Source organism: Paramormyrops kingsleyae, chromosome 9, assembly GCF_048594095.1.
Source record: "Paramormyrops kingsleyae isolate MSU_618 chromosome 9, PKINGS_0.4, whole genome shotgun sequence".
Classification (NCBI taxonomy): Eukaryota; Metazoa; Chordata; class Actinopteri; order Osteoglossiformes; family Mormyridae; genus Paramormyrops; species Paramormyrops kingsleyae.
Window position 1 is genome coordinate 5300431 of NC_132805.1, and position 24826 is coordinate 5325256.

Here is a 24826-nt window from a genome sequence, read left to right on the forward strand (position 1 = left end):
ATGCAATCAAAAAACTAAAATGCCAAAATGCTCATATTTTGTTCAGTTACTTATGGTTAAGGTTAGGGTTTGGTGAGTGGGGGTTAAGGACGTCATGTTGGGATTTCGGTTTTGCCCATAGAAATGAATGAACGGTCCCCACAAAGATACGAGTACAGGTCTGTGTGTGTGTGCGTGTGTGTGTGTGTGTGCTACTTTATGTGCTTCCTGACAAATATGCACACCAAGTATATCACAATTGCTGCAAACATATTTAAATATGTAATTTCATCTTCGCTGTTCCTGTGGTTGGACCCTAAATAGGTTTTTATGTTATTGTTTAATTAAACTTACATGTTTCTTTTCAATGCATTAGTTTGAGGACCCCATGAATTTTGAGTTGAACTGATCTTTAGAAACTGCATCTGACACTTTGGGAAATGTGCACATTTGCATTGGTGATATTATTCAGAACACAATTGCTTTGATGCCTTTCTCCTGTAATACCAAACCAGCCACAAACTGCATATTATTTAAGCTATTAATGGAAATGGTTGAACAGTAATGAGCTGACAAAGGTAGATAATCCACACACTCAGCTCCTTTGTATAACTCATTAAGGATACATTTATATGCAAAGAACCATAAAGGGAATCAAGCTTCTAGCACCTTTACTGGCATTTATTTAATAGCAGTTTGAGAGGAAAAATCCTGTTATATACGGACAGTTTTGGTGGTTATTGTAGCAGAAATTGTCCCTCTGGAAGTTTTAAATAATGAAATCAGTGGATGGTGAATGTTAGTCTTAAACGATCCCTAGAAATATGCAACATTGTATTTAATTCAGCTCTTGAATCAGCTGGTGAGATTTTCTTTGTTAAAATACAGTAATCTTCAGTTACATGCCTCTAAACTTAACAAAACAAATCTGCATTATTTCAGGAAAAAAAAATATTTATGTGTTAAGATTGGAGCAGCATGAATCTTCCGCAGGTACAGTAGGAGTATTGCTTTATGTCTCCAGGTTTTGAGGTTACAATCCAGCTTTACAATCCAGCTCTTGGTGTGTAGAGTTCATATGTTTTCATTGTGTTCTTTGGCATTCTTCCCCGATTCCCCTTTCATAACCCACAGACTAACTGTTTGGATAAAACAGCATCCTGCATCATCCTTAAAGGTAAATGAATGCATGATGTAAGTATCCCATTACGGACTGGCTTCCCATCCTGGGTGCACCCTGCGCACTGCCATATGGTCCCAATCACTGCTGAGAATTAGGCACCTTCCATGTTTTTTCTAGCATCACCAAATGTTTAGGCATCACAGTCATTTTCAAATCTCTGTCTGTCCTTCCGCTCGTCTGTTCCTTCTGGGCACTGTATTACTTTTTCAGAGAAAGTTATTTTTTGTGGAAATCATGGTGCTCACTTCTATCCTCCAAGTCTTTATGATACTCACGATCCACTCAGAATCGCATTTAAGAAAAAAAAATTAGCAGATGGTGTTCTCCAAAATGTCATACAACCAAGAAAGCAGGGTCACACAGTCCCTGGAGCTACCGGGTTTAAGGGCATCGCTCAAGAGCCCAGTGGTGACATCACTCTGCCGATGCTGGGATCTGAACCAGTGACCTTCTGATCATTGGCACAGCATGTTAACCCCCCCATGCACCTTCTACCACAGAACGTGTGACAGACAAGCAGAGACTACTCAACTCAACCGCTTCTGCTGGTTTTTTTTTTTTGTGACTTCTGTAAATCATTTAAAACAACATATTCTCCTGAAGGCGTGGAAGGCCACGCTGTGACATGGGTCAGCAGGAGCCATGCATGGGGACACGCTGGCATCTGGAGATGCAAAGTAACTGAAAGCAGCAAAAATCATCCTGACAGGTTTACTCAGATTGTGCTAAAACTGAAGAAAGAAAACGTTTGCCGGTCTCAATGGCACAGTGATTAAAAATAGAAGCCAGGCAATCTAATCTTCCTTTAGGCTCTTTCCTGTGGCCCCAACAGAGACAGTCATTTGGCAAATAGACCAGCCTCCGACGAGCTAGTGAGCTAACTTCATAACCGTGGTCATCCCCTATTCCTTAGCAGTTCATTAATTCATCTACACACATTTATTGGTCATGCTCTTGTATCTATGGGCCACCTCTGGAAATCTAGCCACAGTAGCAGCTACTGTTTCATAACAGCCCACAAAATTTTTATGTGTTTTCCCTGCCTGTGCACCTGCTTTCTTCCGTAACCCAAAGACATGCAGTTAGATGAATTGGCTCGTATAAATTGTACCCTGTGCAGCCTGTGATTGGCTCTCTCTCAGATCCCAGTAGGAGGACCAGGTTAGGAAACACTGATACACTGGATAAGCAGTTGGAAGATGGATGGTTCAGTGGAATTGCAGTGTCGCACCTCAAAAGCTCTGGGTTTGAGTCTAGATGTAATTGGATTTACTATATTCTCCTGAGATTTGTGTGGATTTCTACTAGTAGTCCAAAGATAGGTCTTTACAGATTGCTTTGTCAAAAATGAACATGAACGTTGCTCTATTAGAACTTAAATTCTAGTGACGCAGAGCTCAAATACAGTTTTCAGTGCTATTTGTTTTAACAATCATATAACGTAAACAATCCTAAAATCATACTGCAGCAAGCCACTTGTGGCCAGCTGTCCTCATTAAACTGTTACTATTGGAGCCAAACCTCTTGATGCTTGACAAAGCTGGATAAAATTACTAGAGATTACAGGTTCCCCTTGCACTGAAACTTGACTCGTACCAACTCCGTCAACTACTCAATTGCAAATCACAACCACCCCAAAGAGGCCAGAATTACTAAGAGGAAATTAGGCTAGAAGTCATTCACTTATTCTGAAATGGTAAAAGAAAATGTAAGGCGTTACGCAAAAAAATATGTATTTCAGATTTTCAAGCCAATAAGAGTAAGGGGGAATTCCTTAAAGTTCCTATATTTTCCTTTGGAAAGAAAAATCCAGTATTTAAGTATTTTGGTTGAAAGAAAAAAATATGAAAATGTATTCTGTATGTTTTATTATGAAAAAAGAACTGTTATACAGTTAAACTATATAAAACTCCACTTTGTCTTTTTAATACCCCAAATAGTGTTCAAAGTGAAATACAAATCAACATGTGAAAACAGCACATATGAATATGTCTGGTGTTTCCCTGTAGAAATAAAAAATGATGCAGTAACATGACAGAAAATAAAAAAAGGCAAGTTAATTCATAGATCGAGCCAAATTGATATGCTCTACAGAAGCAGCCCCCCCACCAACCTTAGAAATATGTTTCAACATGCATCACACCTTGTCTTGCAAAATCTGCAATGACGACATTTTTTTCCTCACAAAACCTTCCCCCAGAACATAATACACTTAAATAAGCTTTCGCATACGTTCGACGACACTGTAGGATGGAATGAATAAATTTTAATCAACAAATTATAGTATACATATTAAATGTATTGAGATGATGTATAAGAAATGGACCGACTGTGGCATGTCAGTGATCAGTGCAGGTGGAATGTGCAGAAGTGTGGCGCCATCTGCTGTTTGGCCCGGGAAAAATATTACGTAGCAAAAAAAAAAAAATTCTAACACAGGCGTCAGTGATAGGAATCGTTATAACCATGTGAATGCTTTGTAATACGTTAACTGAACTTGTGGAACATATACACATATAGAAAGATACTGGTTTTAATGTAGCACTGGGTCAGTTACCTCTTGCATTTCAATAGTATAGGCAGACATTCCAGAAATTGTTTTCTTAGTGACCCATCATTTTTTTGTAACCAGGCAACCAGATTGCCAAGAACACTGCCCAAGATGCCGTGCACTGCTTGTCTCCAGCATGTGGCACACAGTTAATGGTTGCCAGTGGTAACGTTTATGTTATTCCCCTCATCACTGCTTTTCCCTCCTGGCCTGTGCCAGCTGATTTGCAGTTTGAATACAGGGCTGGTTAGTGAATCAGATGTGCGCCTAAAAGCCCCCCCATATAAGCCCCCCCCCCCCATATGCCACTGGCAGACAAGGCCCCTGTCTGTAGCCAAGCATGAATAATGAATTGGCGACAATTCAAACTGAAGTAAAAAAAAAAATCGAGGATAAAATTAGAAAATATGAATTATTTAAAAGGACGCCAGCATTGTGACGACAGTAAGATCAGCAGCATAAATTAAGTATAAATTTTAGATATAAAAATGCCTTTTGTGATTTTTTTTTATTAATATAGCGAACTACTGATCTGCGTGTCAATAATGAAAATGCATAAAGCAACTACCTTTCCGCAGTAGGATCAGACCACCAGGTGTGCAGTGCACATGCAATGACATACCAGCAATGCCTGAGAAAGGTGAAACAGAGACGCACAACGCAGAAGACTGACGGTTACCCTTTGGCTGTGAGAGTCAAGCAAGCACACTGACAGCCAAAGACTGAGGGGGATCTGACGCTATCCTGGACAGCTTAGACAATTCGGTCCATGAAATCCTGTCGGTCCGAGGACTTGAAACGAGAACGGCCTACTCAGGTAATCCGTACTCCTTAGCAAGTTACCCACGAGTCCTGTGCTGGCTCTGCTCAAACGTCCTGCCTGAAATGAGGAGATAAAGGATTTCATGTTGTTCCACCAGAAAGAGCGCCTCTTTGTGTCTCACCCTCCTGGGGCAGAAGCCAAGCCTCAGAGTGTTAGGTGTTGTCAAGGCCTCTTTCCTGGTTACTCACAATTTTCACGATGCTCACTGATCTTCCATGACCTGTTCGCAAATATGCATTAAATCCCATAATATAAAAAAATTCATACAAAAACAAAGATACGAAAAGAACCCGAAGCTTCTGTGCGCTGTTTATGTTGGTCTGTTTTTAAGAGTTAACCTCTGTGTCAGTGGCTGTCGTTTCCACAGTCTCTACCAGCGTCACCTCTTCCTCGCCTTCCTCCTCCTCTTCCGTGGCCTCCAGGTCCCCCGCCTTGATTATGATAGCCCCTTCCGGAAGCACGATCATCTCCTCCCCTCCCAGCCCTTCCCGCCCAAAGCCGTTGCCGTTACTCTGGCTATAAGCTATGGCCTCCAGCTGGAGACGGTACTGCTCTGCCTCCTGCTCCTTCTTGAGAAGCTGCTGACGATATTCCTGGGCCTTGCGATTAGCCTCCTGAAGCTGCTTCTGCAGCAGCTCCCGGCAGTCATCCTTCACGGGATCCTGCAGAACAGAACAGGAAGGTCAGTACCATGTGTTTCACTCAAAGCTGGATTCCTCGCTTCATAAGCCTGGGACTCGTTTAGAACCGTAACCTGCAGATCGGCTCCATTAAGGTTCTGCATCAGCTTTGCCAAACGCACCTTGTTTTTGGGCTCTTTGTGGTTGACGGCGGACTCTAATCTGCGCTTGCGAGCCTGGGGTGGCCGCTGCTCCCCGTCCTCGGCCTCGTCTGCAATCTGCCCATCTGACATGGCTAACACTGCTCACAGCAGCGCGGTTATAGTGCAAACAGAAGAGTGAGTGTCCTTCACTGGTAGCAGCTATCGTTAACAGAGAGGCAGGGAGATGCGAAGAGCTTACTCTGCTGTCCGTTTTGCATGGTGAGGAGGAACCGCTGGCCAAGGGCGCCTGGTTGTATGTTGCCATTTTGATCTGTCACTATGGTGATAACCCTCTGGGAACCCTCTCCCACCATGTGCTGGAAGGCTGAGCTCTCCACAGTGACCTCCTCAGAGTTACCTAGGGGAGGAAGACGACATCATTACATAGCAGAGTCCACGGTCGACAGGCACAGATGAACGGTGGCTATTTATAATTCCGGTTAATAGTGACAATAATCACAGCGGCAATGTTTGGCAGAGACAAACATGAATTCCCAGAGATGTTATCATATTTGTTTGCTCTGTCATTCTTGGCCACCATGTTCAGCTGGGCTGTCATCATGTCATCATACTCTGGCTGCATCCTGACGATATGCAAAAAAGCAATAAATAAAAGAATCGCTGGCCGAGGAAAATGCACAGTACAGCTCAATCTGCTTTGATTAAAATCAAAGCTCTGCCACAAAGTCAGATTTTTCCCCATTTAATCAGCATTATTTTTTACCCATAGCTAATTAAACTAATTCAATTATTTTTTTGATTTTTTTTGTTGTATATCAAGTTTTTGTAATCAAATAAGCAATGCTGTGTTTTCATTTTGCAACATGACCACTGCATTTAGCCATCATTTACACTATCTTATTATTTTAATTTATTTGTTTGTTTGATTTTGGTTTTTGGAGTGATTTTCTGCTGTTCGAAACCTAAGAAAAAAATGTAGTCAATTTAAATGAATAGACACAACTCAATTGATCAGCTACAAAAAGCTGACAGTCGTTTGAGGGCACCGTTAAAAGCATAATCAAACACCTGGTGATCACAGTCATGTGATGCTTCACCAACAGCCACTGATGTCGCCCAGTACATAAGTGTGACAGATTTCCTTGGAATAAATACGGAGCAGGGATTTGGCCCAGTAACAGCCTCACTGGCACCGGTATATCAGACTTAACCTTTCCGCCCTTCATGGATTTGCAGTCTGAGTACCGTGGCTGAGAAAGATTAAGCTCAGCTGTGGCATCATGCTGACATGACAGTGTGTGCATTCGGGCCAATAGATATAAAAGGAAAACTCAGCATCACTTAGGTGTACAACTGCTAACAATTATCAGTAACATTTACTGGAAGTGTATTATTGGGGCTCTCCCACATCTGCCATCAACACTGCCATCCATCCATTTTTTGTAACCCCCTTGTCCTATTCAAGACAGGGAACAATCTCTAACCAACAGGGCACCAACCCATCACAGGGCACCAACCCATCACAGGGCACACTCACATGCACACCTATATGCAATTTGGTGACCTCAATTAACCTGTGAGGGGAGGGGACATGCAAATTCCACACAAACTTAATTTTTCCACATGCCGTACTGCTGATCTGTGTACGGTCGTGCACATTCCTTCTTGTGTACATGCTACATTTGTCCGTGTAAGCAGAGGGTCATGGTCAGCAAATGTGCAGAGCAATGATATAGCAGAGGGCAGATATTATCTTCTTGTTCTGAATGAATTCTCTTCTTTGTCTGGGTTATTTCTTTCCACAAAATTGTGCAATGGAATATCTCTTTGTGATCCTTCAATGATTAGTTATATATATATATATGCGGGTACCTCCGCACCTCCTCACACAGCTGCTCACAGAAAGTATCCACAACTACAAGTACTCTTCTTCGACCCTTTTGTCATTGATGCCCGCTCTGTGAAAATCAGTGCTGCCACCTACTGGAAATACCTCATCAATTTCCTTGCACGTGCACAGTCGAAGCGCAGAAAGCCAGCTAGACCCAAAATCCGGGCTGCACACGCACACAGTCCACGCAGACACCACTGATGATGAAGTTTACGTCACCTGCATGGTGCGTGGGCCGTAACAGCACGCAGAAAAGTGAAGTATGAACTTGGCTTAACATCCAGGTTTCTTCTTACCTGAGACAGCTTTGGTCGTGGCAGGAACAAGATCAGACAGGCTGACCATTGCCGTGGGCGATAAGATGAATTGAGGACTCGTGACGGCGGCCACGGAGGTGCAGGCCAAGTTCTGCTCTAGGTTTACGTTCACGTGGTTCTGCATTCCCTCCTGATTAAGAGTAAGGCACACGTTAGAAAAACAGCAGACTTCAGATTTTAATCCTGGTTACAACCTCAGCAAAGCAAATAGCACCCATCTTTGTTCACTTCTGGCAAATGCAACTCCTTACACTTCAGGGTCAGTATACATACCGTGAAAGACAATCCCCCCTAAATCTTAAATAAAGGTCCTTGGCCTATGTGAAATTTGGCCGACGCTTTACTCTGAAATGCAATAAAACCTTGGATTGCAAGCATAATTCGTTCCGGAAACGTGCTTGTAATCCAAAGCACTCATATATCAAAGCAAATTTTCCCATTAGAAATAATGGAAACTCAGATGATTCGTTCCACAACCCAAAAATATTCATATAAAAATGATTAATACAAAATATAAAGTAAAAATACATAAAACAAATTAACCTGCACTTTACATTTTAAAAGAATCGTGGATGGTGTGAGGGAGACGAGAGAGAGGAAAAGAGGAGTGTTATTTTGTAGGACAACTTTCACTATAACTAACGGAATCACTGCTATCTGTTAGCTCACTGGAATCTTTTTCTTTTTGTGCAACTTTAACAAGGAACCTGTCCAATGACAGCCGCTTCTGCCTCCTTTTCGATTTCGCGGAAATGTGACATTGCATTGTCGTTAAACAGATTCATCACTCGCACTGCTAAGCCCTTATTAGGATGGTGCTTTTCTAGTAAAATTTTGACTATACGAGTGAGGCATGCCGACTGAGACTAAGCATGGGAGATGATTACCCACAATCCTGCAGCGAGAAAGAGAGAGAAGAACCATCAGCTGAGTTGTGATCACGTGACACTCGGCAGACAAAGCGCATATGTAATACTCATACTGCAAGACCTCGCTCGTTTATCAAGTTAAGATTTATTAAAAAATTTTGCTTGTCTTGCAAAACACTCGCAAACCAAGTTACTCGCAATCCGAGGTTTTACTGTATCTCTGCCCGTGAATTCCTGAATGAGACCCACTGACCAGATTGTGTTGTTTCTCTTTTATTACCTGCAGCATGAGCATGAGCTCAGCGTTGTTCCTGTCCAGGGAGATGTCGAAAGGGGTCTTGTCGAACTTGCTGAGGGCGCGGACATCAGCGCCGTGCTTGAGCAGTAGCTCGGCGACCTTCTTGTGGTCCTGCTCTGCCGCCCAGTGCAGCGCAGTCATCTTCAGCATGTCTTTAGCGTTTACATCTGCCCCGTTCTGTCCAGGAGACGTGCCGAGACAAAGCAGGGGACATGGTACTATACTGATGCACTGAGCCCGCATGCAAAAATGCGACAAAAAGTATTTTCAGAAGTTCACACAAGATACGGAAAGCAGAATATTTATTGGACCTTTCAAAGTGTACCAAACTTTTCATGGGCCCTAAATATAACATCCTAGCACACACACAACACACATTAGAAAGCTACTAACCTGTAAGACACTTTCATTATTTACAGCAGATGTCCCCAATTCTGTTTCTAATGGCCTGCTAGCAAGCTTAGTAATGAGAAGGCCTATAATGACCAACACATGCTAACCCTGATCTACAAGATAATGACTGGCAAGGTTCCCCCCTCCCCCAACATCATGAATGGTTTATTTAAAAAAATCCACAGAGTGAACAACGACAGAATGTCCAACAAAGCCATCAAAATTTCCTGTAATGTAGAGATTGGCCACAAGTTGACTGTAGACACTGTAACACATAACAAACACAAAAAAAATGATATTTTTGTGTGGTTTCTCTAAAATGAGAACAGAATCTGGTTGGATAGTTCACAGTACCACTGAGCCATTTACAATATCCATCATTCAGTCATCTAGACAGATAGTTCACAGCTGGATCACTTCATCTTCTAATTTCAGGACTATTTAATTGACTATTGTGTAGTTAGACAGCAATCTCTGAAAAAATTGGGTGATACAGACCCAATACAGAGCCTGTCCAGCCTGAGAAGCCAGCAGTGGAAGATGCTAGGTCAAGTTTCCAGCTGTAACGATCCAAAAGCAGTAGGTGTTGGTCTAATTTCTACCTGGCTGCCATGGTGAGTATTTATTTTTATTTCTTGCTCGTCCTCGATGTTGGTAATATGTTGGTCTCCACGGATTGCAAAGGTGCCATGTACACATACAATACAGGTACAGTGATACATAAACTCCACAACAGGAGTGAAGTTTTATTTTCTTACCTGGATGAGCAGTTCCACAATTTTCGAGTGGCCTTCAGCAGCGGCCATGTGCAGAGGGGTCCGGTCCACTTTCGTCCGGGCATCCCTGCTGACGCCCGCCCTAAGCAGAACTTCGGCGGTAGAGAAGTGCCCAAACTGGGCCGCAAGATGCAGTGGCGATGTCCCTAGCTGCCAAAAAGAGGCAGTAGGGTCTTTAGGACTGGGCCTTGCAATACAAGAGGATTATAGTACTGCAACAGCATGAATGCATGATGAAGTTCACGCTCTACGATACTGCAGCAGTGGCTCAAAACCTCCAAGGTTGGAGGTTTGACCCTCACTTCTGCTGTGTGTGTGTGTGTGTGTGTGTGTGTGTGTGTGTGCTTGCTTGTATGGATTATGTTCATCTTGCATAATCCCCATAGAGTTTTCCCCATAGAAATGAATGGAGCGTCCCCACAAAGATATAATTACAAGCTTGTGTGTGTGTGTGTGTGTGTGTGTGTGTGTGTGAGGGGAGTATGCATGCTCTCCATGTTATGTGGGTTGCCTCCTGAAATCCAAATACAAGCAGTTAGGCTGTACTGTACGTTATCTTTAAATCCTCCATTGTATACGACTGTGAATGCATGTATGCGTTCTTCGAGGGACTGGAACCCCAGCCTTGTGTCCTTGGATGGGCTCTAAGCCCCCTGTGACACTTTCTTGGATTGGTGATTGGAAGATGCAGCACATAAACTGCATTTCTGTTGTAACTCATATCGATGTCATTCAGGATCACTTCATGCCTGATATGTTCACAAGTTGTTTACAGTTGACACAGACAAATCATGAATATAAACTGGACAGTGTATGCAACTGATGCAAAACAAGAATAAACATTTTAGCAGCTTTTTACAAACAACACTGGAACTGAAAACCTATAAAGAATGATGGCGGGCGAAATGAAACTGGAACTGTGGAATGTGCCAAAGTATCACGTACCCAGTCTGTGGTGAACGGGGCTCCACTGGCCATCAGTGACCTGACGTCATCGTCGTGACCTTTCCGTGCAGCTTCCAGCAGCCGCTTCCCCAGATCCACCAGTGACATCTGAGGTGTCGGAAAGTGAGGTGTCGGTCAGTAAAGCAGGGCAGACGTAAAAGCTATAGCACCTGTAGCTCAACAAATAGGGCAATGTGTCAACACCACAAAGGTTGTAGGTTCAAGTCCCACAGAGTGTGCATGCAAGTTGCAATCCTTCCCTCTCTATAAGCTGCACTGGATAAAAGAGTTGTGTAAATGCTTGAGGGGGGGGGAGTGTTCAGAAGTTCCAGTGTAGAAATTAACCACTCAAGACACTTCATCATAACCATTGCTTCAGCATGTGCTTTCATCCAAGGCAACATGTCGTTTTCAAAAGAGCTGGGTCAGGTGATGGAAATGTTTTTAGTTTTTAACACACAAGACGAAAAGCTACATTTCAGTAATAGTGACTGGCACTTTCAATTTACTGTATAATTTTAAAGATGTTCACAATGTTAGAATGTTCAAAAGGTGGTTATTACATATTAATGTGTGGTACCTTGATAATTACACAAACACATTCCAATTTTTAATTTTCATTAGTGTATTTTCTGACAAAAAAAAACTCAATGTGTCTATACCTCCAATTTGAATACATGTTTTGAATTACATTTTTCATTTTGGAGTTTTAAATAAAATCACTTGCACGACGCGTTATAATCAGTAGTATTTTCTATTGACTGAACTAAGTAATGGAATTCTAAACACCCGTTGAGTTCACAACAAAAGGAGAAGTACAAGAAAGTTACCAAAAAGTAAGGAAATAACTAACAGGAAAGTTTTCAAGCATAGTTAAGGTTCTCATACGTCGAACATCAACCAAAGTGTGCCATCTCAAACCGTAGCTGTTTAGAAAAGATAACTAAAAATACAAACAAATAACTGGAATGAGGAGGCTTTCTCCGTTTATTATTAACCATTGGTTGTTTTGAAATAAATGTAATCGTAATGTAGTTAGACTTTCCGGCAGAGATCTGATACGAAATTTCCCACTTTACCTAAGAACATTTTTTTCCCTATTTCCACATCCTGTCTCTAGTGAGTTACAGACTTCGGCGTCTTTAGGAAATAACCAGAGCAGGGAGTGTATTTGTTTAGAGGGGCTGAGAGGAGTAAAGGCGCCGTGATGTCAATAAGCGGACAGCGAGCTCGTTAGCTCGACCGCGGGGTGTTTTAAGGCTCCAGGAGGGAGGTAACGGGTAACGTTCTCTTCGGGCAGAGAGGTGCGGTGTGTAGCGCGTCGCCGAGCCGCTTAATTAATTAACCAGAGTGTGTGTAATTACCGGCACGCGCTGTTAGCACGAGTCGTGTCACGTGCTCCTCTTCCGCTCCCGCTCGCCTCCCCCAACCAAAACAACTGTCTGCTAACTTTATTCCACAAATTGCTTCTCTTACTAAACTAATCAACTTTCACTTTCGCGTATTCTATATAGTTGACTACTTACCCTGGTAAGTCGTTTATGGGAACGTGATACCTATACCATGGGTTTCCTGCGGTGTTTAAGTCTTCTCTTACTTTTACACAACTTTTCAAAAGATAAATATTTATTGTTGTACATTTGAGCGGCTGTCCAACATGGATCCCGAGCGACACCGGAAGTGAAAGTGCGGGCACCGTTGGTTTGTCGGATGTGTAGTTATGGTTCAAGTGAAGTTGTCTCAGACATTACATTTATCATTCAGTTATTACATTAATACATGCGTGTTTACGTGTTTGTCTGTTTTACAACTTTGACCCGCATTGTTTTTAAGACGGGATCAATATTTTCTCCTATTGAATGAATGCATTATACTGTGAAGGTACAAGTGGATGGCGAGAAGGGGCGGGTTTTACGGAACATTCAAAATAAATCAAAGTTTAAGGCGGGAGTAACCATGATTAATGATGTTACTGGTATTTGGATGCTCAAATCATGCAGCGGAATGGTATAGTGAAGTGCAAGCAGAAAGTTGGCGGTCTGAGTTGCATTTTTATCCCAAAGTTCCCTTTGCTGTAAGTAATAATGGGTTCTATCTGAGTAGATTCCAGCTTTATTTATTATTCATAATAAATTATAACCACAATAGACGGTGGAAATTATTAAAAAGGTTGCCAATGCAGGATACAGATAGACCTCTGAAAATAATTAAGATAATGTAGAATCTGAATATAGTAAATTTTTAATTTAAGACAATTTAAGGACATTTAAAGGTAAAAGGCTTATCTTGAAAGCGTACTACAGTATATATACATGCAAACCAGCTTGGGAATGCATATTTGGATGCATTATTTGACATACAAACTCCGTATGTCTCTGCAGTACCTCCATACTTAATTAGCCAGATGACAAATTCCCTCCTGAGACCCGATTTGCCCTTTTCATTGAGAACCATCTTTCATCTCTGTAAGACATTGCTTATGTCAGCAAATAGCTGTGACTTTCACTTGATAAGACTGCACAAGTTATGATCCAGCAGTGAACATGCTGAAAATCAAAATCAGTGCTAGTAGAAGAAGTCTACTTTTACTGCCAGTTCTTTTAAAGTGTGATTTATAAATGTAAGAGTGCCATCTACAGATATCTATATAGATGCTGCCCTGATCAATAACGCCACCTAATGTTATAAGTTGGAAAATTTCCTGTCCATCATTGACCAGAATTTATTCCAGGTATATTTTGTCAGGTTGTCTGTAGCTACCAACACCTGAAACAAGACTGAGTCGGAGGTATATGATTTTAAACCTAATTTGTAAACATTTAATGTATATATTAAGGTGTAAAATCTATGTGATAAATGGACAAGATGGATTAAGCATCAAACTTAATACCTCCAACCTTTTTTTAAAAAAATAATATTATAGTATCAAATCCACATTGAATTCTCTACTTCCTATAATTACAAACATACTATGATTTTTTTTTTATTGCAGTGCAGTTTCCCACTACATTAAGAAATACAATTTACCGATTAAAATGACTGCTGTAAAGAGAACAGTTATTCTTTTGTAGCGGCGCCTGACACTCGGGTGACAACGGCTTTGTTCGGTGGAAGAGTGCGGTTCTTACCAGCGCTGATGAAAGTACGGAGTAATATCACGCAAGAACCCGTTCAGTCTCACTCGGCTTATAATCCAACATTTTTTTGCCAAGCATGCGCGCCTATACGTCCTTGATGGCCTTAATTCTAAATTTAAACATTACAAATCTGAAAATAAAACCTTTATTTTACCGCATGCTCACGTGTTGTTTTCATATCACCGTAAATATCCTCGCCTTGTCCAGACAGGAAATGTCTACATGCTTGCTCTTGTTAAATAACACATGAAGTTGGCTGAAACTACGCCGGCATGCTTGTTGCTTCTCGAACTGGGTGTTTAACATCTTCCATAAATGTTGCCACATAGCCACGTTCAGCCTTTAGGGCCGCTAGATGGGGCAGGAGAAAAAGAGAAAACGTTTGCAGCTGAGGAGGGATTGTAAAGCAGAAAATTTCCTGATTGAGGACTTGCAACCACACCTCAGCTGGTGATTTCGCGTGCAATCTCAGGGGCAAGGCGGAGGGTAGAAATGCAGTTTTCTTCGAGGGCCTCCCTGCTCTTTTAAACCTCCTGACCAGTTTGAAACTTTAACAGCGCAGGTAAATAAATCTCATGATTTTTCAAAGCGCAGAGCTTTAACATTCTTGTTTAAATTTAAAAATATATATATTACCAAAGTTGACATTTTTCGCGTGTAGTTTCAGTGAACAGTTTCAAACCCGGTAAGCTTTTAAAGTATTTTTTCTAATTACAATTTCTGTAAGTTTCAAGGGCGTAATGATTTAGACCAGATTTAAGCGGAATAGGCTTTCCATTTATTTATTTCCAGTGTTTTTCCTGTGACCGCCGGGAAGGTATGGTAGCCTGTTTGCTTTGGTGCTCTGACTGTTTTTCTTTTAAATCTGTCCGAGCATGATTTCTGTGCTGTGAATTACCTGCGATTGAGCCGATTAGTAGGACGCCGAAAATAATTTAAAGTTTGTGCTGATAAGGTGGTAAAAAAATTTTTTAGAGAAGTTACTGAATTGTTAAGCGAGCTGTAAATTTAGACTTCGTACTGTATAATGGTACGTAGGCTATGAATGTATTTGTGTTGTGAGCTTTGAGTTTCTATAATATCGTATGACTACTTTTCCTTCGTGGCCAAATTAAACCACTCGGGTATGTAAAAGACGAATGTATGCTAGATTTATGTAAACGTTTATACTCGACAACAAACCTTGGGCTTTGTGCGAGGGCAAATTAAGAATGACTAAAACTACGGTCATGTTTTAGTCCCGCGGTTATTGCACTTTGTGATGATTTCATGGAAGGATTTAGTACGCTTCATGATTTATAGATGAGATGTTCGGCTTGTGTAAGTCCTGTATAAAATGTTATTAAACAAATCCGCAAAACAGCAGCTGTCACAGACAATGAGCCATTTAATGTTTCAAGGCTTTTGGCCGCTACTCAAAACTGACGTGAAGAATAAGTATCGGAAACAACCTGAAGTATCCCTGGCCTCCGTGTACTGAAACTGGCGGACTGCTGCTCGCCTGGACGCCTTGCTGTGTTTTTCTAGAAGGGATATCCAGGTATTGGTTTGTATATAACCGGATTTACACGCACCCCCCCAGTGTGTAAACAGTTACCAACTTAGAATCATGGGAAAGAATCCCAGAGCTCTCCATCTTCCCACGTGTGTTTATTTCCGCGACATGCCTTAATGAGTCTCCGATTCCGGAGAGGTTTTTTTTTTTTTTAGGAAATCTCTTGTATATAACCAAACGAAGCATTTTTGAGGTTCTCCCCCTTATCTCTTTGGCCGTAATTATGTATACATTCGTTTTTGATAGATTTGAAAAGTTTTGTCAGGTGACCTTGAGTAAGGGAATATAGAAAGGAAAAGTTATCTCTCTGAGTGAAATTTACCTTCGGTTTCCAAAGGCCAAGAACACAGAATAATTTGTTTTGTATATCGATAAGTTCAGTTTTGAATATTTGCAAGTATTTCTACATAAGTGTTAATGAATTCCACGTGTTCTTACTGTAGATGGTGGTTGGCATCATGATACATTGTGAGTGCTTTTGTCTGGGAAAATGCACATCCATTCTGAGCTTTGGTTTTCTCATGATGAGGGATGTTTAGGTTTGAAGCCCTGTTAAGCCTGTCGAAGGTGCGTGAGACTCAAACGCATCCCTGTGATTCCGTTAGCGTCTCCCCACTCTTTGCTTCTACTTCAGCTTGTTTTGACCATTTGACACACTTTCACCATTAATCAAAAACATTCTAAGTAGAGTCGTGCTAGGACCACGCTATGTCTTGCTTTTTGTAGCACCTGGATTAAATACAAAAGTAAATCGGGCAAGAAAGCATCTATGAAATCTTAGCTATCACAGTTTGCAAGTAATGACAAAGATGTGAGACGCCGGTTGAATGACTAGATGAATAAAACTGATATTTTGTCTATGGATGCTGTAATGCGGGGGGAGGGGGGGGGGTAAAGTTACAACGATTTGATGGGGCCCTAAAAATGTGGAATATAGTGGGATTGGTCTAAGTTGGGGGCCCAATATGCTGTATTTTCATGGGGCCCAAAATCGGTACCAGCACCCCTGCCTGCTTTGGGGATTTGTCTTCCTCCCAGAAAAAAAAATGAAACTTTCGAATTCCCCAAAATGTGCTGTTCTTTTTGCTTAATGTTTATGGATGAACTCGTTCTAAATGTAGTGAAGTTATCAGGTGAATCTGAAGTGGATTATGCTTTTGAAGAAACAGTGGCAAGACTCTTAAGTGTAAGACCATGATCATTTTAGCATTCTGCAGTGTAACGGTTTCATTTTGTAGTTTAGCTTTGTCGAACCTTTACCTCGTCATCTGTAGGCATGGCAATGATTGCTGTTTAACTAAAGGAAAACATTTGTCTCGTGTACCAATCTACAGTAAACATCTCAATTAAGCTGAAATTATCCTACTAATGAACTGTGACTCGTTGTTATGATTACTTTTAAAAAGGATGTTTGATTCCACTTCTGTCTCACAATGTTTACAAGTCCCGAGACTTAATGTTGAATATGAATGCATTAAAAACTCATCTCATTATTCTGAAAGGAATAAAGGAACAACTTTAAATGTACTGTCAAGTCTATTAATGGTGAGAGGTATACAGTACTGTGCAGAAGTCTTAGGAAATAAAAGAAAAATGTTTAGATCTACAAGTTAGTCTGTCAGCTTTGCCATTTAAAAATCTCATGAAATACCCACATTGTCAGCTGCTACTATCAAATAAACTGATGTATCTTTTTCACTCGCTCACTACTACACCATCAAGTTATTTAACTAATTAAATTAAATTCTGCGGCTTGTGAAATTGAACGTATACATGGAGTGGCTGAGGCGCTCCTGCGGAGAGGTTTGGGAACTGAAGCAGTGTTCGTTAAGCCATCCAACAAGATGACTTTTTAGAAGACAGAAGAAATTCTTGTTTAGCTTCTGTGTTACTGTTAATTTGCATTTGTTCTACTGTTAAATTGTGGTGTGTTCCCACCCCCCGAGCAAATACACACTTATTACCCAGATAAACCAGGCTTGTGCCTTTTTGCACAGTACTGTAGGTTGAAATGCATTTAACTCCAACTGAACATATTAACAGGAGAGAACTTGTCACTGCAATAGTTCATTATAATGTCTAAGTGTAACGTCTCCCAGCTCTCCAGCTGAATCTGCCATACGAATGTTGCTATCTGTCAAAAGCATTTTTAAAAGGGATCCTGTTTTGGAGTAGTAAATGAACAGGCCACGGTGGCCCAAGCTAGCTAATGCGATTCCTCTCTTCACCCTCAAGCCATTAACCGGTGGAATTTGTTTTGCCTCAACAGGTCCCTCCCAGAGCTGGGGAAGTTCTGAAGAAACAGAAAAGCAAGCAGCAGCGGAGAGGACTTGGAGCAGAACCTTTGGAGGTTTGGGGAGACGTCCACACTGACTGCTTTTGAGACTGCCCTCGGTGTCGGACTGATTCTGGATGGCTCTTGATTTAATAGGACTTCATCGATTTGAAGACTAGCCCTCGTCTTCAGTTACGTCGTCAACTGCCAGTAAGGCGGCAGGACGGGCAAGGAATTAAATTGGCAGATGCCAGGGATGAGTGAATTCTGGCACAAGATGAGTTGCTGTGTGGTGACCAAACCCCCACCGGTGAGTGTCTCATCCTCTTCTACCCCCATTAACGGTCGGTCACATGTTCTCTGCTCCATTTCCCACTATCAAGATTGAGATGGACTGTTTGGGCATCAAGCTTAGTGTGTTGAGCATGATCAGTTTGCATGATTTGTAATCTGTTTACCGTAGGGTGCCTTGCGTTAAAGTAACCACCAAAAAAGTAACCCTAAAGTAACGTTTTGCTTATTGTCACAGTGACACAAAAACTATTTTTCTTTTTTTCTTAAATAAGCTTATTTTTTCCCCCCATAGCAACTATTTGAAGTCCTTTATAGGTCAGCCCTCTAAAAAGGGTGCAGTGGATAAGATGGTTTTTCTGATTGGTTGAATGAACTAGGTAACCTACATACTGAAATCACAGGAGTGTTTTGGAATTATAAATGCAAATGTGAGAATGCCCAAACATCAAGCACATCTAAGACAAACTGCTATGTAACAATATCTTTGCATCCTACCATGGGACCCATATTCGAAAACGTTTAAGTGAGACATACAAATAAGGCCATTGTTACTGGCTTATAGCTCAGGTTTGTGGCTCATTTGTTCTGCACCCTTGTGATTGTTTTTCTATTTACTGGTTCATTGCTTTTAAGCAGCTAGGAAGGAAATTGATACTAAGTGCTTCAACTAATATAGTGACGTAAATTTAGCCTTTTGGGATGAAACGAAAAAGTGTCATAACATGCTATTTACCGTCCTCACTAGTAAAAAATGTTAGTGCCATTTGAAGGAATTTCTCTTCTTTCTAGTTCAGTGTATTCATTTGGTATTCTTGTAGTCCTGATAATTCCCAGGAGGACAGATTGATTTTGATCTGTCTCATACACTTCGGCCTGTAATTTTACTCAACTTGAATGCAATAGTGAGAGCATTCAGATCAGTGATTTGCTTGAAGCTTGCATAAAATGTTATGCAGTTCATATGCAAAAACTGTTAACCCCACATTCTGTTTGACGTGTGTTTGTCCAAGTGCCTTTAAAGTGCCCTCTGTTCTATATAACTAAGTTCTGATAAGGGTAACAATGGAATGAACTACCTTCTAATACATCTAGAGGACGTTAGACGGTCACAAGGAAATCTGTGCAGCTGTCTTACTTGAGATAAACCACCACTGGACAAAGGTTTAACAGAGGAAGCTGACTGGTTGGATTATATGAAGAGGAACTTTTTTTTCTTTCCCCCCCCTTACCCCATTCTTCCTTCCTTTTTTTGTTTAATCATGTTTTCCATCCTTGGAAAATGAGTGGAGTTGGGGTTGGTGCTTGTCGGGACGGTTGACATTTTCCAGTAAAGACTTTGCTGGTTAGAGCCATATTGTTTTGTGAAATCCAGTTTTGTGGTCATTTCCTGTAGTGCACCATGAGGCAGCATGGAATCTACACAGGCAGCCGACCACATGCCTTCAGCGTAATGCACATATAGCAGGATACTGAATGGACGATGAACTCGGTGGAATGTATTTTCTTCTTTGGCGGGGAGTTCCTGGAGAAACATTTCAGTGTCTTGTGTAGCACATGACCCTGGGTCACAACATTCCTAAAAGCTGTTGTAAACATGAAGGAACTTTTACCTTAAGGTTTTCTCTTCCATTGTCAACTCAAGTGTGTTTTTAGTGAGACTGCCATTAGAAAATGCGTAATGATTTATGTGCTGTTGTCATACTGTCAAGAAGAATGTAATGTGGTGTACAAAACTTAGTCTTTGGAAAAATGGCATTCGAGGAATATTTTAAATGTGAGACTGGCATGTAGCTTGGCACGTTAGGAGGCCGTAATTGTGATCAGGAGACCGTTGAGCAAGGCCCTTAAGCCCTAACCCCTGCTCCAGTGTCTGACTCTGCTTTGGCTCTCACAATAAATAGTGTGTTCAATTTTGTTTTCTTTACACCAATAGATGTTTCTCTCTTACAGCCTCATTGTTATGTTGTGACTGGTGGGAGGTATATTAATTTTATTTCTGCACCCAGGTACTTTAAATTTTGCTTTGTATATATAAGGGGGTGAATTTTACCTGCCTGTTGGCAAAACTCCTATTTTTACAAGCCCCTGAACAGCATAATCTTGTCCTTGACAAACCCCACACTGAGTTCCTTCAGGTTTTATTCTGCTTTGTGGACCTATTGGCATTTTAGCCTTTATATAAGCCTGTAACTATTATCCTTGCTAAGGACCTGCTTTTGTGTCTTTAATAAAGTGAACTAACCAACTCTTTAATGAGTACTGTCGGTTTTCTGGTTTCAGAAGAAGAAGAGGAGAAAGATTGATCGCAGCATGATTGGGGAGCCCATGAACTTCGTCCACCTGACACACATCGGCTCTGGGGAAATGGCTGAAGGAATGCCTCCGGTAAGAGCTGCAGCAAATCACTGGACGACTTGCGCTACTGAAGTGACCATTTGGGTTTCCCACAATACTGAACTGCTAGATGTGCATGGAATGCATGGACACAGATTCTGATTTTGCTATTGGCCCGCAATGCTGATTGAAAGTGTCAATACTTTGCTGGCTAATTGGACTGGCTGATTGCTTGCAGTATGTATGTTGTATGCGTCATTGCATATGTGCTGTGATTACGAATATCTGCTCTATGAATAAAATGTGCTTGCAGTTGATCTGACAGCCCGTAGACAAATTGAAATTATATCCCTAAATCAATTTTTTGCTTGCAGTCTATCTAGCTTTACTTTTATTGCTGTGCTCTAGAAAATAAGCCTTTTGTACCCTTTTCTTCTTTAAGCCTAATTGGGCGATGAGCTGTTGGTGTTTTTGCAGTAGGTCTCCACCATGCAGCTTCTGCTCCAGCATTCCTAACTTAATTTTTTAACAATCCTCTTTTTAATCCACTAGCATGCTGAACAGTATGGCTGGGTGATATTTTTAGGACACATCACACTATTTTCAAGATTTTCAATATTTATCACGGTGTTCTAAAATTCATATGTAGAAAACGGTAAAATATGACTGGTGGTTTTGAGTTTTTCTGATGACCCGATTTGTTTTACTAAGTTATGGAGCGTGTGACAGATATAATGATAAATGAAGCCAACAACAGACTCATACCTTGATGGAATTTGTTTAAAAATAGTGCATTATATCTGTTAATTATGCCAGAAAACATAGGCTATATCACGACACTCATGATATTCAAATAGATGACGATACAATATTTTATCAATACATCACCCACCCAACTGTACAGTCGTGTCTGTTAATGACAGACATGTTCTGAGGAATTCTAATTGTAAATCAATCTTTAGGCAATTTCGTCATTGTGCGAACATCAGAGTGTGTACACACTGTTCTCCACTGCATGCTGGATGTTACTCCCTTCTCGGCGTTTACCATGCCGTCTGCTGCCGTTGTTCCTCTTCACCCTTCTCTGTAGCCCCATGTTACGCCCCCCCCCCCCCCCCCCAATTCTGTCTTGCTGTAAAAATTTCTTTCTATACCACGTCCTGATCAGACGCGTCAGGAACACGGCGTAGCTTGTATTGCGATCTGCATTCCTTTCCAATGCATGACCTCACTGCTATAACAGCAACGTCCATATTTAGCCTGAGGGGTGGGCTTCCTTCCCCTGTCTTTGGTTGTACTTTTGTGTGGATTAATACGCCTCAGTGTTTGCCTTCCCGGATGGCCTCCTTTTGTTCAATCGGCCCTTGGAACAGGACATTCAGTATAGCATCACCCTGAAGACGTTACACGGAGGTGGACCTTGGCTCCTGAATAGGGCTCTGTCTCCATCTCTGGGAAACGGGACTCTTGGCCTCTCCGCCCCCATCTCATCGCAGCCGCCATCGCTTGTCCATAAACCCTGCTTTACATAACATTATGCCGGAGCTGGAGGCGGAAACATCCCTGCAGAACGGGCCTTAAAATAGCCGCCTTTCCCGAGAGCCCGGTCAGGATGCTGGCATGGACGCGCAGTGGCAGAGTCGCAGCTGAGTGGAAGCGTCTGCAGTGAAAGGGCCTCTGTACCTCCAGGAACACTGGAACTTCCCAGCCAGCGACTGAGTCGGGGCCTTTCTGAAGTCGGCACGTTGAACATGATCCACCTTACAGTAGCGTGAGCCACACGGCGGCACACGCAATCCCTGTTAAAAAGCTAAGGGGAGCACTGGCTGTGTCTCTTCTCATGCCATATCGCAGTAACAAAAACGACTTCTTCCATACTAACAAAGTTGTCAAGGAGACGTCTGAGAGAGATGCTCGGCATTCAGTGACGCACTTGTAGTGGTGACCTTGGGTGTAGATCATAGATGACTCTTTCCAAATCAGATTTGTCATTTTAAATACTCATGTCTGCTCTTTTCATACCGGTCTGCATTTCAGCTTATAAAAATGTTGGTGGTGTCGTCATCGTCATCCCTTTATCTAGTCTACTCCCAACTAGGACAGATTACTCTTTTTCTCTTGGCTGGTTCTGCAGTCATTCCTTTTATAATTTTAGGTTTATCAATTGAAATATGAGAATCAAAATAACTAGCTGGGCTGTAGAAAATTAACTGCATTTGTCTTTGACAAATTATTGCCCCTTTCAATTTTTAGCATTGTTGAAGGTTTCAGAAAAGCTTGATGCTCTCTTGGCGTTAAATTCCTGTGTCGTATGAGACGGCTGAATATGGGTGTGGAGACAGTGGCCATGTGTGGACTTGTCTTCCTCAAAATCAATGCCAGATGATCTAATGGGGGTTTTTAAAAAAAAAAAAAAAAAAAAAAAAAAACTCCACTTTGTGTACAGTCTTGACGACAAAATCTCTTGGTCATCCTGACACTCAGGGAAAAAACATACGATCATTGTCATCCGGGGTCTATAGGAGAGACCTGACCTGACTGGTTAACAAGTCTGGAACCTTTTTTTTAAAAAAAAATATATATCAAATGATAAATTAGGTTTCAAATACAGCTGTGTTGTCTACATATCGAGTCGAATCATCGGATGTCTGCTAGCTCTCTTCCAAGCTACGCAACCACAGACTGATACTGTGTAACTTTTTTTTTTTTTTTTCCTCTCTCATATCCGCAGTTGGGGTCAATGCAGAAGATGAGGTCGAAAGTGCACAGCACCAATGGTCACAGTGGTGTGTGATAACTGCCCAGCGGGTGAGTCGGTTCTTCGCCTCGGCACAGCAGCCTTTGGCTTAGTGCTGCGGCTGATTCTTCTGCGTCTTCAGCCACTCGCCCTTCAAGTTAAATTACACTGGACTGATTTTCTTGATTCTTCCCCCCCCTTTTCACTCTCCTTTCTCACAGGAAGGTAGCTAGTGACTTTAAAGGCCTACAGAGCAGTGCTAAGAAGAACACATTTTAAATCCCTTCTCTTCCACACCTCTTTAAGCACCTAACATAACTGGGTTGGTCAACTCTTTGGGGAGGTTTTCAGCGTAGGAAGACTTGCAGACCAAACTTGGAAATTCCAGATGGTTTAAACCAAGCTTCACAAATGTCTGTCATGTGATTTAGGTCCCCCTTTAAGGTTGTGATTTAATAACTGCTAGTAAGTGAAGTATAGAAGAAAAATCTGAAATGACGCAGCTTTTCATTTACGGAAGCTGAAGCATGCTTGCCTTTGTTCCTGGCACCTTTACAGTGAAGTCCGTGGTGATGAATTTCCAGTGCGCTTTACATCTGACTAGAGCAGGTAATGTGCTCCACTGGACCCTGTTTCTGTGTGTAAGCTTTGGTTGTCTCTCTTGCAGGAAATGGCAAATATCAGGACCTCCCTTATCCTTCTAAAATTCCCTAGCAGTTACTTCAGTCCCAGAACAGCACTTAACCATGTCCCTGCGCAGTGTCCATCCCACGTCTTCACCCCACTGGGAACCAGTGAGGTGTGTGTGCTGGACACTAACGGCTGTGGACAGCCTTGAATGGTCTGAACTTTTATATACTTGTAATGCAAAGTGTTTTCTGAGTGTACAAAACCCTGCTGCTGCTGCCAGTCAACACGGATGTTATTAATACTGGGAAATCAGTCAGATAATGGTGCCGGCTTCCTTTTAAGGGTCTTGTATGTGTATATATGGCACTGCAGTACTTGAGGTTTTAACTTGGTTTTAGTTTGTGTTATCAGTGTGTAATCGGCGTGTCTTATTAACCTATTAGAGTATTATTGCGGTTTTGGTGCAGATTCCACTGCCAGTTCCCTTTTGAGAGAATATCCAGGTCAAGGCAGTGGTGCCAAATTGTATGCGCTCAAACACATGCCCATGTACATTAGTTTTATAAGCATTTTGTGGACAGTCATTAGCTATTGTAGCAATTTCGACCCTAAAAGTGTCTGTACAGTAAATTACAGGTCTTGATGTACAATTATCATAAATGACCCAGAGAGGATTGCGTGTTCCTCCCCAGTTCCTTTAGCACACCAATTTAATTAAAACACTAGAAAGGGTTTCCTACTTGCAAAGCAGCTTCCTGGTATTTATTCAGGGGGGTGGGGGGGGGGGGGGGGGGGGGTTTAGGGCCCATAAATTCTGTTACCTCAATGCTGCTAGAGGGAGTTAGCTTGAGGGAGTTAGCTTTCCTGATCTGTCAATGGCGAAATCGCAGCATCACTCGCCCATTCATGGGCGTCTGACTTGCAACCAAATTTCCTGTCAAGAACAGATGTGACCTGCTGTTTTACATGGGGGGGGGGGGTTGTCTTGCAAAATCAATGTATAGGTACAGCTGGATGCATGATCTGTGTTCAAAGCAAGGTCGAATATTTTCAGG

At 41.7% G+C, this 24826-nt stretch overlaps 2 protein-coding genes across 6 annotated transcripts; one reads left to right on the plus strand and one right to left on the minus strand.

Annotated features, from left to right (window-relative positions):
* Nucleotides 1-3013: 3013 nt before the first annotated feature.
* LOC111838348 (GA-binding protein subunit beta-2-like) lies at nt 3014-14089 on the minus strand. 2 transcript variants are annotated; one of them, XM_023801206.2, is made up of 8 exons: nt 13938-14089; nt 10810-10917; nt 9847-10014; nt 8678-8872; nt 7508-7658; nt 5559-5717; nt 5339-5457; nt 3014-5198 (listed from the first exon to the last, which is right to left on the minus strand). In XM_023801206.2, the coding sequence occupies exons 2-8, from the start codon at nt 10915-10917 to the stop codon at nt 4863-4865; spliced, it is 1236 nt and encodes a 411-aa protein (XP_023656974.2). In that variant the 5' UTR covers nt 13938-14089; the 3' UTR covers nt 3014-4862. The 2 variants fall into 2 exon arrangements, with proteins under 2 accessions (XP_023656974.2, XP_023656973.2); XM_023801205.2 differs by lacking the exon at nt 13938-14089 and adding an exon at nt 12336-12502.
* Nucleotides 12322-24546, plus strand: LOC111838350 (CDC42 small effector protein 1-like). Of its 4 annotated transcripts, none has more exons than XM_023801210.2 (6): nt 14291-14508; nt 17771-17851; nt 17933-18086; nt 20351-20455; nt 23136-23212; nt 23809-24546. In XM_023801210.2, exons 3-5 carry the CDS (start codon nt 18024-18026, stop codon nt 23196-23198), a joined length of 231 nt encoding a protein of 76 aa, XP_023656978.1. In that variant the 5' UTR covers nt 14291-14508; nt 17771-17851; nt 17933-18023; the 3' UTR covers nt 23199-23212; nt 23809-24546. The 4 variants fall into 4 exon arrangements, with proteins under 4 accessions (XP_072572230.1, XP_023656978.1, XP_023656980.1 ...); XM_023801212.2 differs by lacking the exon at nt 14291-14508 and adding an exon at nt 14521-14631; XM_072716129.1 differs by lacking the exon at nt 14291-14508 and adding an exon at nt 12322-12339 and having other exon boundaries at nt 17771-18086.
* Nucleotides 24547-24826: the final 280 nt, after the last annotated feature.

Coding starts and splice junctions, on each gene's coding strand:
- LOC111838348 (XM_023801206.2), bottom strand. CDS start 10,917: ATGTCACTGGTGGATCTGGGGAAGCGGCTGCTGGAAGCTGCACGGAAA. Junction 10,015..10,809: donor CCCCGTTCACCACAGACTGG/GTACGTGATACT, acceptor TCTTTTTGGCAG/CTAGGGACATCGCCACTGCA. Junction 7,659..8,677: donor AGCTCATGCTCATGCTGCAG/GTAATAAAAGAG, acceptor ACTCTTAATCAG/GAGGGAATGCAGAACCACGT.
- LOC111838350 (XM_072716129.1), top strand. CDS start 18,024: ATGCCAGGGATGAGTGAATTCTGGCACAAGATGAGTTGCTGTGTGGTG. Junction 18,087..20,350: donor TGGTGACCAAACCCCCACCG/GTGAGTGTCTCA, acceptor TTCTGGTTTCAG/AAGAAGAAGAGGAGAAAGAT. Junction 20,456..23,135: donor TGGCTGAAGGAATGCCTCCG/GTAAGAGCTGCA, acceptor TCATATCCGCAG/TTGGGGTCAATGCAGAAGAT.